The following is a 15565-nucleotide window of genomic DNA, read 5'->3' on the forward strand; positions in this document are numbered from 1 at the left end:
TTGCTTAGCAACCAAAGCTAGCTTACTAAGGTAGTTTACTTTTTCATTTTGAAAAAAGAAGGCGAATTCATTTTTCTACTGAAAGTACTTTTGATAAGGAATAGGGAAAAGCCTTGCCTTATTCAAGAGTACCAGGAAGGAGAAGAATAAGCATTACCTCTGTTGAAGGAAGAAGCCCCTCCCTTTGCTTATTTATTCTTCCTGGTCTTCGGGTCTCATTTGAACGGCTTGCTGCCTATTTAGTTACATTTTTTATTTTGATTCCAGAACAGAACTAGAGATCCTGGCCCCCTCCCTTGAAAGCTCCTGGTGCTGCAACTATCACCGGTAAGTTGCGTCGGATCAACATCGGGATTAAAATAAACTGCAAAAGCAACTAAGTCAACGCCTATTTGCTGTGGATCTACTGGCCCGGACGCTTGAATCTATTCCACCGCAAACAACCGAATATACTACTGCAGGATCTTCCGCTGCTTTTGTTGTTATTTCTCTTACCTCTCACTACGCCACCTCAGCAGCTGGGACTCCCTAACCTTTTCTATCTATCTTTAGAAGTAGGGCGAGTGAGTCCGTTCCTTTCCCGTGAAGGTTTTGGGATATGTGACCAGATGCTTCCTCCAGATCTAACGTCTCTATCAACTAAATTCTCTTTTCTTCACCGGATCGATACTAACTTACCTACTCCTGCTCCTACCGGATCCAAGAGGGCCGATGCCCGATTCCCCGACCCATTACTCATTCCTTCCCGACTCGATAGGGATTGCAATCTCGAGAGAGGGAGCAACAATTGACCTCCGACAATAGGTAGATGGGGTGGGCTACGATGGATACAGTGAAATCAATCCTTATTCCGCACTCCCTCTCACCGGCCTGAAACATATATAAATCATGAATTCTTCAGAGCGGGCCGGCAGGCCAGGCGTACGGGGACCGTCGAAGAAGTGCCTCAACGCGCCGCAGCCACTACTTTGACTCCTTTTATGCAATTATGAACTCCACGGAACTTTATCAATTCCAACGCAACTTATCCTTTTGGAGCTGACGTAACAAACTATGCGAGCCTCCCAACGAAGCCAACATAAATCCGATCCGAATAAAAAAAAGAAAAGAAAGTTTTATTATTGTGGTATACCAGCCACCTGTTCTGGAACTTCCAGTTCCAATCGAAGCATATAGATCCGTAAATAGATTTGTATGTATAGCCACTTCAGTCGTTCTCATCCTTTCTCGAAAGTATCTTTTTTCTGGGAACATGGTCAACCAGAAATTATTATGTTCGCGATTCTTCATCCACCGATGGAGAAAATGCTCCAGTTTTCCATTCTCATATGAGGCCGGAAAGTGGATTGGTAACAGGTCGACACGAAGTGATTCATCATGCTCAAACATGAGCCGATCGCTCGTTAGGGACGGTTTATAGATCATAAAATTCCCACAAATAGAATGAAAACTGGGTCCATGTAAATGATCAAGACCTCGCAAACAACAACGCTCCATCCCCATATGGAGTTCGGAACCCAAAGGCAATCGTTGAGTGAACTGTATCTTTTTTGTGTTAGTTGACCTAAGCCGCACCCTTACTGCTGGGGTGGGGCTCGGCCTCCGAACCGTACGTGGGACGAGTTTTTGCCTCATACAGCTCAGGCCGAAGACCGGGGGAAGTTTAGAAGAGATAGGGAAACCTAGCAGCTGCCGGTCGGGGCGGGGATAAGCTTGCTTCTTCACAAGCCTATCCCCCCAAAAAAACCGACCCTGTAGCGCTAGCGCTTCGCGTTCTTTCTATTCCATCCCATTCCATTCCGGGATAGGCGGCTAATACTAAAATAATAAGTGAAGTAGTCGTCGTCTGACCAATCGGCTCGGACACCAGACCGCCCGTGCCCGCCCATTTTGTCTCGCCCTAAATGGAATGGCTCTCTTAGTTACGCTGCGCCCCGACTCGAGTCCCCACGTCCGCTTTTCTCCGCCCGCAACCCAATAAGTTGTCAAAGCCAATACAAGATTAGGGCCGTCCCCTTCATTCTATGCTGACCCCAGCCCGGGCTGGCTTCTTGGGAAGCCCGTTCCCACCGCGCTCACGGCCCGGCTGGCCTGCCAGCGGTAGTGGGAATTCTCCTGTTCCCTGGTCAAAGACTTGGTTGGATGCGGGATCTACTCCACGAGGAGCGGTACGGACGTAGATGATATCATCACGACCCCTCTTTTTGTACCGCTAGGGATGCTTAACGCCACTTCACCAACTGGCGTTACCTGCGCTTTCGTGTCTCTCAGTGTGGTCAGCACTGGGTGTTTCCGAGCAGCGAGGCTTACACCCATTCGCATTAGTTCATCCAAAGTTCCTTACCCTTATGCACGAATTATTGAATAAGCCATCTTCCTATCAAGGTTAAGGAGTCAACTGAGCATCTCAGCGGCGGGATTGAATACCTGGATCGAATCAGAGTTCACGCCGCCCGCCCTAAACAAATAGGAGGCGTGGGCCACAGGTCGCACATAAGCCGCCGGGTCGCACGACAGAAGAACACCCAACATAAAGATGCACACTCCTCCATGTGAAATATTCATCTTCATAGGAGCTTTTTGATAGTAGTCGTGACCAACAACCATCAGCTCTCGGCTTATTGGTAAGGTGAGAGCTTCAAGCCCGATTTCAGGTGGCGCACCCTCCACACAAGCACCGCCCGACGAAGGGGGGACGGGGAAAGCTACAGGCCCAAAACCTTCGACCCTTCTTTCTAAATGGGGGTGCCCGAGGCACCTCATCTTCTCATTTCGTCGTTGCTCATTCCCGTTAGGCCGAAGTGTTTGGCCTTTCCTTCTCCGCACCCGCTCAGGCTTCGCTGACCTATCGCATGGTAAAAAGAAGAAAGTACGAAAGAATAGTAAACGGAGCACACCGCAGAAAGATTCTAAATATGAGAAGTCCCCCTTGGATTCGAGAAGAAGGAAATGAAGAACGGAAACGAAACGAAATAAGGCGTTTCTAGCTCTAGTTTCGGATGAGCTTCTCCCAATTATGTCTGGTAATAGAATAGGGTGGCTTGATCTGACCAAGACTCCACTTTTTGCTCCGTCCGCGGAGCGTATGAATTTCCTGGAATGTAGATAGACCAAAAGAGGGAATGAAGGGATAGGAATAGGAATTATAGTACCATTGGAAAAAAGGGCACCTGTGGGAACATCTCTACTGACGAACCATTTCAATAGTACGGGTGCTGCCGTGCCACGAGGAACGACCATGGAAGTAATGAAAAAGAAAAAGTTATGTAGTTGAACCATCTGTTCTATCCGTTCGAGTTTTGCTTCTCTAGAGAAGATGAGAGGCTAAAAATGAAAGTGTTCGCAACACATACCGAAAGGGTACTAATTAAGCCGACCATTAATGACTAGTTAAAACACCAGGAGTGGTCTGATCCCCTATTTGATCAGAACGCTCTGAGAAAGATAAAAAACAAACTCTCATAGTTCGGAGCCCAGCTCCAACAACTTCTTTGTAAGTGAGGTGAGGTACTTCTTTTGGTTTGAATAGGGGGTCGCCCTTTTTTTAGTTGAAGTAGCCACGACTTTGGTCGTAGTCAGTTTAAACCCATAAGCCCAGTCCACTTGCAGCCATGTTGATCAAAATGACTAAGTTTAATGACTTGACCAGTCACTAGCCCTCGTATTATAAGATTCTCTCACCCTGTGGTCGACATTCCATTCCCCTTAGTCGTAGGTGCTCATTCTATTTTGATTTGAATGGGCCGGGGCTCCCGAGGTACATATGGCCGGCCCTTCGAGTGTCTCGGTGATACAAACAAAGAAAAGACGATGGTTTTTAACATACCCTTGAACAAAAAGCCAATCCTTACCAAAGGAGGAAATAGAATAGAATAATCTACCTTCTTTTTTCCTTCCCATTGACTCCCCCCGACAATCAAGCTGCACTTCCTTCTAGCAAGTGGCTGAGAGTTAGCAAGCAACCTTGGCCTCTTGGCAGGAGGTTCGCTGTCCCCCTCCTTTCCGGTCCGGACGCAGTACGGCACCTGAACTCGAAGCTACGATCAGATCCGATTGGATCTGGTCCTATCCGACCTAACCCCAGAACTTAGAACGGCCGGCCTATTTGGATGGTAGAACGGGGAGAGGGGGAGTCGTGCCCATTCTCTATCCAGGCACGAGCAGAAACATCCAAAATAATGGAAAAGCGAATACATGTACATAATGTAACGACATATTCCAAAATACGTGATCCGATTTGATAGGCTGCCCGCAGAAAGGAAAGAGTTTACCGACCGCATAACAATTCATTCTTGTGTGTAGCGCGTGGGCCCATGTCTCCCGAACGATCATAGTACGGCCTCTCATCTAATATAAAATCAATGAGTAGATCTCACCTCCCCTTCCCCATACCATAGCCGGAAGGGATAGCGTATCCACAGAAGAGAGAGTATGGGCCCTTGCCCAACATTTAGTTTAGAGGCGGCTCGAATGCCTTTATGCTATAGGCTGTGTTAAGCATGCTTCTTTGACAGAAAACAAACTCTTTTTCCATGACAACAGTCGCGACTATAAAGGGCGGGGCGGTAAGCTCTCTATCAACAATAGGGGGCTATTCATAGTAAAAAACTACTAGACTATATGGATTCCAACTGAACTTCAACTTCTACTTGGTTGATTAATTCAGGGGCAGTGCTGGAACATAATGTTGGACGATCTCCATTTCCATATGGTAATTGAAGTCAAACAGGAGCAAACCAGGTGCAATTCAATCTTTATTCCTAGCAATGATTCCCAAAAAAGCAAAACCTCACTAGACCGAGGCCCATTGCTATGGGGACTACACTATATAAGAGAATGACTAAGGCAATTGCCAATAGTTTCTATTGAAAGACAGGCTGGCTCTTTAAAAAGGGCGCCCTCCTAATCTCATTTTGATAGGAAAAGATATTGATAATTATCCCAAGGAGGCTTACTACTCAGCTGATAGATCAGGTGAGCCAGCCATGATCACTAAACTCACCAAAGCAGCAGCATATGCAAATTTGAATCATAGGTTTCTATATGCTTAAGGAAAATGGGATTTGCAGAGTAGGATACGAAAGTGTATTTATATACAATGGAAAGCCCCTATAATCCATGGACGACCAGTGGAGTTCATAGAAGAAAGCAAAGAAAGGTCCGTGACAAAGCTGTCCCCTCTCTCCATATCTCTACTTACTGGCTGGGTGCAGATAACACTGTAATAATAACAAAGCCAGATAGAGATACTGTTCGTTCAGAATTGATTCAGATGGCGAGGACCCACGGAAAAATCCACCTTATTCATGCTCCGTACAGCAACTTGCCCGGTCAAGATTATATGTCTATGCTAAACTTGGTGATCTATTTTCGTTGCCCCCTTTAAGCGTATGTGATATAATCATTCTTATCTCAGAAGAGAGGTATGCATTGTCCCCACTTAAGTTATTAAGTATTCCCAAAGACGAGGCGATTTATTTTTATGTTGAAACTTTATGTCAGCCAGGGGACCCTGATTATAAATGGGTTGTTTGTCCCGGTGAAAGGGACGCTCTCCTTTTAATCGCTCTGGCGCATATGTTGAATAGTTGTTTTATGCGTTCATCTATCTTTCAGGAGCAGTCGTGTGGTTTTCCCAGAGATCGCCGTGAGTTCTTTGCCAAATTAGGTGGAGTGGGGAAGATTATAACTATTTTCATCTTGAATCTAGCACCCTCACAAGGTACTATTCCTCATAAAAGAATTTTACGAAAGCTGGCACCCTTGGTGCGTGATAGCTACGTAATATCCTTAGTTTCATCCTTTTTAAAGATACCAATGACCAAAATGGAATTAATTGTTCTATTACGGAAGTTGGGATCCCACACGCTGGGTTAATCACTAAGGTCTTATACAATTTGATGTTGGATGATTTCGACCGGGGATTTAAACAGCTATACCCTAGTCTTTCTTATTATCGTTACTTGGCTGACTGTTACGTATTATTTCCATTGTTTAGTCTCCAAAGCGAGCAGCAGTGTGAAGAAGAAATGAATAGTATCCTCTTAGAGTTAGATCTTGATGGGGATATCACAACTATTCTACCTGGTGGGGGTGCCCATGTGACTCGTGATGGGCGTTTGATTATTCTAAGTCGAGATTGCGGTCTTCACGTTGTCGAACAGTCAACATTCTTTCTTTAGTTCAATTTGTAGTCAATATGTTTTATAGAAAAAGGAACCCATGCAACGATAGGAAATCCTTTTTTTAGAGAGCCAATGCCTTAAGACAGACCCTAATAGCAGTTGTCGCCTACTTCACTGAGTTGTGGTTCTAAAAAGAAGATTTAGCTTGGTATATTCCATCAAGAGAAAGCCATATCTATATATAGAAAGAAAATAGAAATTGTATACAGGTGCTTACACTTTCCTGAGGATTCTAAGACCCGATCACCCATCAAAGAAATATCCTTAGGTATTAAGTCTACAGCCCCGTAGCTTGTGTCGCCTACATAGGGTAGAAAAGAATGCTTTGCATGAACATCTCAATGTCCAAGATAAAAGGAACGAGGGGAAGAATCAACGAGGCAAGTGTTCTCGAAGAGAAAATCGTGATGGAAAATCGTGAGGAGAATTCGAAACTCGAGATATGCAAAATAAAAAGACTCCCTGGGAGATGGTATTCTTTGTTTTAGGTCTTGATAGATTTTTCTATCGATTGAAGTTATTACGCTGGCTGATTAAATCTCTTCCTAACGCCTTTAGGGGCTGTGAAGAGAGCCCAGTTCCAGGCCCTTTTTTAGAAAGAAAAAAATGGTACAAAAAGAGGGCTTGGGGGTATATATACTATACAAATTGATGATGGTTTATCATCATCAGAACAAAGATCAGTCTAGATCGAGATGAATGGAAGATGCTTCTAGAACTAATTTTTGATAGGGTCTATCTTAGCTCGAAGGAAAGAACAACCAAAGTTAGACCCCCAAAGAATATGGATTCAAATCAGTTAGTATTTGACAAAGAACCTAACGGAATTTAACAAGCAGTAACCGGAATCAAAGTTTTCAAAAATGGTGTCAACCGGTAATAGAATGTAGCTAGATAACTGATGCCACAACATCCAAAATATGTAGGATGGAGTTCATGGTACACTAACTTAACCTTCAAGGTCAGATAGTGCTACAGTGAACATCAATCCACTATCTAGCTCAAAATTAGCCTCACGAACTACTAACACTATTATTCGCGTAGCCCTTTTTTGTTTTGTGCTATTTCATCATAGGCTATCGGAACTTGCTTCTTAGCGCTACGTGGGAAGAGAATTTCTCTATTCAGCCCCCCCGACTTCAATTACAAACTCTTACTTCTCGGTCTAACTTGGACTAATCCCTTAGCAGGCAAGAAATTCCTACTAACCAGACAGAAAGTCAGTTTCCACTCACTACCAAAGCGCTGTCGCACCTCTACTATTTTCGGCGTAAGGAGGTTTAGTCTTTATGAGGGCACCCCCTAGCCAGATTCAATCCCAAGGGTCAATCAAGCCTTTGAAACTAGTGAAAATAGTCTTCACAGTCTGAGTTCAGGCTTTCAACGAGACTTTCTTAGCTTGTCAAACTTTCTCTCCTTCACCAGGAAAGTTATCCGATAAGCAAGATCTTTGATTGATGTGCCTGAATAAGGTTGATCAATGGTAGCTGCTTGGAGCTTTCTCTATACCTTAATTGAACTGCCCCGCTCTTAGCTCGGGTTCTTGCTTAATGAGGCGTCCCTTGTTTGCTCTTGGATTGGACTAAGCGGCAATCCTTACTGTGGAAGCAGACCTTGTCATTCTTCTCCTTCAATGCCAGTGGATAAGTACACTAGGGCTGGAATGCTCTTTTATCATGTATGTGGATTACTTGGTCGATTACCTGATTGCACTAGTCTCATAGCCATCTCTTTAGCGTCCCGCCATTCCTTCTTGTTAACATAGGAAATCTAACTCATTCTAAGGTAGAGCTCTTAGAGTCCTACTTAAAGTTAAAGGTAGTTCTTTAGTTAAAGCAAGGAGAGCAGAAACTGAGGGAAAAAAACCTATGTTCTTATGCGGGATGGGAATAAAAGCTACTAAGATCGGAACTCACGACCTAAGTACTAAGTAACCTTAGAATAGAGATGCCAATCTTATACAGAAAATACCGCTATCTAAAGTAACCTTGCAGGGGGGCTGCGTATAGCATTCTAAGATCTCAATACGAGAAAGAAATCAGACCTATAACCTCACTGCAGTGGCTTATAGACTTGCTTTGCTGCGGAAAGCTCAAGTGAAAACCTATTAGAACTGTGGGCCTCACCCGTCTACTACTCAACCTTAAGTAACTACAGTTAGGAGGATCCATCCAATAGCTTAATGACTTGCTTGGGTCATCTAAGAGGTAAGGCCTCCTCCGATCGACCCTAACTTTCATTATTGAGCTAAAGGAGTTCCCTAGCCCTTCAAGTTTACACGCTGATCCCTCTATGATGGCATTCTTCTTCCTCTTCGACTTTATGATATTATCCTTGCTAGTTTGATCTCTCGAATTAAGGTTTCCGATTGGATTGGTTATAAGTCTACCATACTCTACCATACTGTAGAGAAAAAAATGCATGTTCATCCGGACATTGAGAAGGAAGGTCAAACCTAATCCGGTGTCAACACTTGACTGACCGGAGGACCTAACTAGCTTCAACCGAGTTTTCGGTAGGCTAGGAAGCATTTCTTTTACTCTTCTATGTCTATTAAGTATTTTGATCCTTGCACCAATTCTCGTCTTTCGTCTTTTCTTTTGTGTGTCGAGCGAGTTTGGAAAGAAGGTTCCCGGTTGGCTTTGTATGAAGAATCCTATCTTTCTAGCCCTAAGTGAGCCATAGATTGTGAGTGAGCTTTCGAGGAGTAGAGATCGAGCGTCGAAATACTAGTGGATCAATTTTTCTTTATTCAATATAATTATTGAAAGGATAAAGCGGAACAGACGCTTCTCACAAATAGCAACTATCCATAGCGAGAGAGATCCCTTGTCTTTGTCGCCTACCTCTCTATAGAAATAGAATAGCACGATAGAAGCCCTAACCTATAGCAACTGTAAATATCGAATCAAGTCTCCGCTCTTTAGATCAGTCCATCCGTAGTGGAGGAATTCTGGTAAATTTTTCCTAAATATGACCTTCCCCTCCCATAAAGAGAGTTTCTTGTTCCTTTTCTAACAAGGATGATGAGCGACAATGACATGAATTCAATACTAATAAAAAAGGTAAGCCCGCCGCTGAAAGAGACCGAAGAAGGTTCAACTAGCGCCGGTGCGAGGCCTTCAGATAGTTACCGCTTTGCACGAGCTTCAAAAGAAAGAGAGATCGAGTCACTAAGCAGAGAATTAGATCCGAGAGCGAAAGAGATTATGAAAGTTCTCCTACGGGGCAACCCTGAAACAAGTTCTCAAATCAATCTATTCGAGCCCTTGAAAGCTGTATAATTTCATGTGTGAAGCATAGTGAGAGTGACACAGATCTCCTTTTTTCAAATAGGGAAAGCAAATCCTAATCATCAGGTAAGACGGGATCATTAGAATACGAAACTGCCTAAAAAAAGGAAACTGTATCAACAAGAGCAATCGCAGCTTATTCATCGAGAAGCCACTCCGGCATACTGACTAGAAATCATCTGCGAGAAGATCTTCTGGCACAGGCATACTACTAATCGATTCTTTGGTAATTCGTGATCGAATACAACCTAGGAAGAGTTGTACGCCTACATAACAGCCCTCCCAGCCCAAAGGAAAATGCCCAGATCATTTGAAAAAAAAAAGATGCGTCAGTCACGCATCCTAATTGGTGAGCTTATGCCGGCCATAGTCCCTTCCCTGCTCTTAGTTTGCTTTAAAGGCACCATTTTCGCGAGTAAAAAGAACATGTGGTTAACCGAATGGATCACAGGTTGCTGCTCCACAGTCTGAGTTCCTTGGTTCGCCCTTCCAGGCTTGGCTCCAGTCTCTACGGGCTCAGCAACAGCTTCTTGGGCTGGGACACCAGCTTGAGGCTGTTCCTGATGTTGGACTTCAGCAATGGTAGCCACTGCTTCTTCAGTCTGAGAATCTGCCTCTTTGTCGCTTGCGGCCTGGGCGGCTCGATTCGGCCGAGCCTGTAGGCGTGGTGTTTTGTCCGTAGTTGGATCGGCAAATCGATTGGCGATTTGCCTTGCTTGGATTACTTGCTTGATTGAAAGAGTTTTCCCATTAGACAGCTACTATGAATAAATGGATTGCCTCTATTGAACCTAGCCTTATTAAATATCCTAAGAAAAAAAGCCAGCCGCTGCAAGTGCTTGAGAATGAGTTCACGCTCTTCTTGTTACAGTAAGTGCTGCAATTGAATCAGCTCTTGATGCAATAGAATAGGAGTTCTTGGTGTAAGCGTAACCGCAGTTGACTAAATATCTGCCGTGGTTGAATCACAAGGAAGAAAGATGGTAGCATAGGGTAGAGTAGATTCGACGGTATGCCACAAGGTTATCCGAGTTCACAGGTGTCCTTGCTTATCCCTTTCTTCATTAAGATGGAGTTGGTGTTCAGTGTACCCACCTACTCACTCGCGGAAGAGAAGAATAGATCCATTGGCGGGGGTGACTAACCGTGGTTCGGCTGTCGCCCTAAGGTTACGATCCGTTGGGTTGGGAAAGCAACTTGGATCCACTTTCCTCCAAGAGACATACCGATTGAGAAGGAGATAAAGTGGAAAACAACCGAGATGTATGATGCCGAACCGACATCCCTGTTTGGAATAGGATTTTCTTGAAAGGGACCGGATAAGCACTCGCTGTTTGCTAGTACCAGAGTTGGATGCTTACTTCGCCTTTTTTCCTTCCGGCTTGAAATTCACTCGCTTATCCGGAATGAGCTACTGAGTTGGAGTACAGGCGCGAAGGCAGGGAGTTACTTTCTCAGTTAGGCGGGAAAGAGCGAAGAAAGGGTTTTTGCTTTCACCAGGGAAACTTCCTATTAGGAATGGCTTCCTTTCAGGTTGTGTTGTTACAGACTAGACTGTTCTAACAGGGCAGGGGAGACGGATAACTAATCTAATACAGTACAGCTATGATCGGGCAATAGCGCAGATAAGATCAGACTGAATGTGTAAAGGATATGGTTCTGGTTCTCTTCTGTCCCGTTCCTTCAATCAAAGAAGAATCCATGCCCAGGGCTAGTGCCAGCGCATAGTCAGAGTCTTCCCTGCGTGCCTAACATCCACTCCTTCTAGTCGAGTGCCTTACGGCGCCTTTAACGATGAGAGAAGGCGATACCGAAGAGAATAACTCAAGGGCACTGGCTACTCCATCAACTCAATTTCGTTGTGTAAGTGAGGATGCCAGTCATCATAGTCTGAACTTGAAATCTTTCGTAGGCTCATCTCGTCGATTGGCATTCTAATACTGGTCATTCATAGATAGTCGGCGCTTTTAGTCATAGGCTATCGCCCATTCCTGATAGCCGCAGCTCTGCCCGTTCCCTATTCCATTAAAGAATGAATGGGAATTGATCTGACAACAGCTGGGAAAAATCCATCTCTTTCCATCTCTATGTTCGCTAAACTTGCTTCCTTTCTTGCTTTCATGAAGCCGACCTTAACAGACATCTCTTCCATTTTCGTAGATGGAAGATCCGGTGAATCAATTCAATTAGATGTCGCTTACCTAGATGCGGTGCTTGTCCCTCGAAGCGAAGGTAAAGACCAAGACATTGGGGATTCTGAATCTGACCGCACTTTCCTCAGGTCGAACGGCTATCGATCCTGGCCCGATGAGAAAAGGGTTGAACTCATACTTGCCTTAACCTAATCTACTTGGATTCCGGATTCCATTCCATTAAGGCATTCATTCCCTTCATGTAAAGGAAGAGTTCAACAGAAGTCATCTCTCTGACACTGGCTATTCTTTCTACCTAAACTTGCGGCTTCTTTCATCAAAGATAGGTGTGAGCGAATTTTCTCGCTAAACCCCTTTCCTTATAGTCAAGTGGCTAAACGCCCCTCTCCAACCAGTCAAGTGGCTGAACGCCCCTCTCCAACCAGTCAAGTGGCTGAACGCCCCTCTCCAACCAGTCAAGTGACTGAACGCCCCTCTCCAACCAGTCAAGTGGCTGAACGCCCCTCTCTTTACCCTCTGTAGCTGAACTTTCTTACTTATGCGATGAGGAGCTTACTTAGTATTGAAATCGAGTTGGCAGAAAGTACCGAAAGTCGGCCGCCCGCCCTATCATCCCGTGTCTCAACCAACTTTTTTCTTGTCTCCAAATCTCTCTTTTGGCTTTTGAAACTTCGATTCATGACAGCTACTCATACGTGCCAAAGAGGCTTCCTTCCCGCCTTGACCCAGCTAAAGGTAAAGGTACGGATTAGGTGGCGAAGAAGAGACGGAGGAGCTTCCTCCCCCATTGACGGCTCACGAATATGAGTCCCATGTTTAGGAGAAGAACTGAGATAGGCTGCTTTAGCTCTGTCTCTATCCGAGGAAAGAGTGTACCGAATCCGCCTCCTGGCATTATTGGGTTCGCTTGCAAACAACACTTCTCCTCTCGCCCACCGAAATGAAAGGGTAATGGTTATACACCTCTTACCACATTCACTACAGGGCGCCAACCCTCACTAGAAGTCAGTTTTCCCACGTCTTTTAGACTTTCTTTCAAAAACCTTGACTAATTGAATAGTGAAATTAGAATAGGCTGAGAAAAGGGCTAAGAGAGAAGCTTAGGATCTTACTTAAGTAAAGAGGCGTAGCAGTTCTTCTTTCAAGCTCAAAATAGGTCGTCTATTGCTATATCTCCTTCCTGATCCCCCCTGGAATCACGAAGGGAGTGAGAAGATATTCCAATGGGCACCCTTTCGAGAAAAAGGAAAGTCAGCCTTAAGGCATGGATTCGTAATTCTCTTTAGCTTTTTTCGTTGAGGTAAGGTATAAGGTAAGGCCTGCAAGTTCGTTCCTTGAAGTATTTTCCTCTTAGTTTAAGCTCTTGGATGATATAATCCATCTAATCAAAAGGAAGGAAGGATAGACAGTCCAGCAGGTGTATAAGGATGAAGTGAAGATGAAGTAAGGATGGCTTGGGCGCCTCTGGAATTATGAAATCCTCTTCTAGGCATGTTCCCGATACTATACTAGTGAAAGAAGTTCCTTACCTTTTGTTTTGCTAGTGGGCTGGTGCAGACTTCCTTCTTTATGCTCATAGGCTTAACCAACCTAGAGCACGGTGTGCTTGTATACCAGTAGGCTATTACGACGCACCGGAGACCTTCGGCCATAAGACTTTAGGCGCAACGACGCAACTATTATATGACCACTTACGCATTGATACGTGAATACGATGGGATACGACCGCCCGTAATGGCTTTCCGTTGGTATGTAGTTGGATCGATGCTTCGCCTCATCCGTGCTCCTTGGAAACCTTGACTCTTCAATAGATTAGATTCATCTTCACTTAAGAAAAGTGGTACTTTCTCTTTGCCTTACCGTCTTTTCTCAGCGGATCCGCCACATAGTCCGAAGTAAGGTTAGTGACGGGAACTTAGCTATCTTTTGGTCAGGTTTTCCGGGGTTGGTTCCTCTACTAGAATAGGTCCCGAACACCTCACTTCTCTTACTTTCGGTGCTTATCTTCAATTAGAAGATGGTCACCTGCCCTAAGCAAGATCGGTTCAGCAGGCCAATTCACGCATCTTCCGCAGAGTACCAGCGCCATCCTTATGAGCTAACTTTCCATTTGACGGCAAAGAGCAATCGGCCCTGTGAAAGTCACATCTTTTACTAATATACACGGGCTTCTGAGAGGATTTTTTAATCAAGCCAAGAGGAATCGATTTAGCAGTCCATACCAGGTAGATTTAGGAGTGACTGGCAGTGAATGCCCGGTAGCAAAGGTGCGAAGCAGACTCGGCTTAACTTCACTTGAGTTCGGTTTCCCCTGGAAATGATGGAATAAGCTTTTCTTCCTCTTAGCGACTATGAGCTCATAGGGAGCTGGAATGAACTTGGTTAGCTGGGACTAAGAAGGGATAGGATTTGATTAGCGCGCTTTCTGCCTGTCCTTTCCTTACTCTGTCGATGGTATGCTTGAGATGGCAGTCTTTCTCCTTGGCTTGTACTCGAGATCCGATGTTCGAAAGACAATCAATCCTTGTCCAGTAACCATTCTGAGTGGGAGTTCGGATCTATGTTCAAAGGAGGGGGTCTATTAGCAGAGCTTCGATAATCGGGTTCTTGCCTTGCATTGGTTTTCATTTCGCACTATCCGGTCACTGGTTTGAAGTTAGTGCTCCGTGAGTGTATAGCGAACCTAATGTTCTTATTTACTTGTTGGACAGGTTTGAGTGTGGATGGCAAGTGAGTGCCGGCTTTTCAAAGAGATATTTGGATCCATCATTGTCAACAGGAGAAGGGAATAGGCCTTGAGGGTAATGTCGGAGCCTCTGCCTAGCCCACACCAAGGCGAGGCACGTCTTTTCCAAGGTCGAATATGACGACTCGTAGTCCGTCAGCTTATTTCTCAGGTAGTAATCTTTCCTTTCTTCCCCTTTCATCATGCTGGCCTAAGACGCATCTCATGGAGTTTTCCGTGACCGAGAGGTATAGCAAGAGGGTTCTTCCCTTAATAAAAAAAGTACCAAGACCGGAGAATCAAAAAGATAGGTCTTAATCTTCTCGAAAGCACTCTGCATAGTCAGTCTAGGGCATCGTTCTACTCCTTTTCTTCTTCCTCAAGAGCTTGAAAATGGGCTCGCAAAAGGGAGTGAGCTGTGCGATGAACCTGCTGATATACTACCCAAGAATCCTCTTCTTTCTTTCCTTTCTATCCCTTTCCTTTGTCGGGGAATGAGCACACCTTCAACTAGTCACCAGTGCCCAGATTTTCTGTCTCTACCAGCTCGTAACCTCGCTCTTGACTATTCATATTCACGGCTTATTCATAATCAAGGCTCTAACCTCCTAATCAAGGAGTGGAATTCTCTGCTCCCCTCGGAAAACTCCATTGCTTTGACCATCCTCAATGACCTGAGGATGCTTCTAGCCTTCAAAAAAGACCAATTGACCACTACTACTATAATGGAGAAAGGACAATCTGCCTTTTAACCCGAGGTCCAGGTATTCCGGCCCCAGAGAGAGAGCGTGCCAAAGCCCGATGAATAGACAGGGGATGGACAGTCCTTGGAGCCGTACCACCAAGAAGAAGATCAAGGGAATCTCTACCATCAGGCTTCGAATCTGAGGTTGAGGTCTAGCCTCTCTTTTCAGTGGAAGTTGAGCTCGTCGGATCTGCTGCCCGTGACGTGAGTGATCCTTAACCCTGCCTCTTCTTATTGCTATTTGTGACATCGAGTGCTTAAGTGAGATCAGCGGTCTGGCATGTCCTTGGATGCTGGCCCTTATCGTCTAGTCTATTCGGACCTCTACTAGGGCTAGAGCTAGCCGGAAAAAAAAAAAAAGACTTAGCCAAAAAGAAGTACATAATAAGAAAATGCTCCACGCTCTACCTTCCGTCCTCCTTAAACTAGGCTTTCTTGCATAGTAGCCTACCTTTGGTCTCAGG

At 44.8% G+C, this 15565-nt stretch overlaps 1 protein-coding gene across 1 annotated transcript; it reads right to left on the minus strand.

The window, feature by feature from the left end:
• Nucleotides 1–2251: 2251 nt before the first annotated feature.
• Nucleotides 2252–3279, minus strand: LOC129871148 (cytochrome c biogenesis CcmF C-terminal-like mitochondrial protein). Its single transcript, XM_055946034.1, has one exon. The coding sequence runs from the start codon at nucleotides 3277–3279 to the stop codon at nucleotides 2395–2397; it is 885 nt and encodes a 294-aa protein (XP_055802009.1). The 3' UTR covers nucleotides 2252–2394.
• Nucleotides 3280–15565: the final 12286 nt, after the last annotated feature.

This window comes from Solanum dulcamara, chromosome 10 (genome assembly GCF_947179165.1).
Source record: "Solanum dulcamara chromosome 10, daSolDulc1.2, whole genome shotgun sequence".
Lineage (NCBI taxonomy): Eukaryota > Viridiplantae > Streptophyta > Magnoliopsida > Solanales > Solanaceae > Solanum > Solanum dulcamara.

What these genes read in the sequence shown, in the direction of transcription:
- LOC129871148 (XM_055946034.1), bottom strand. Translation starts at nt 3,279, where the DNA reads ATGGTTCAACTACATAACTTTTTCTTTTTCATTACTTCCATGGTCGTT.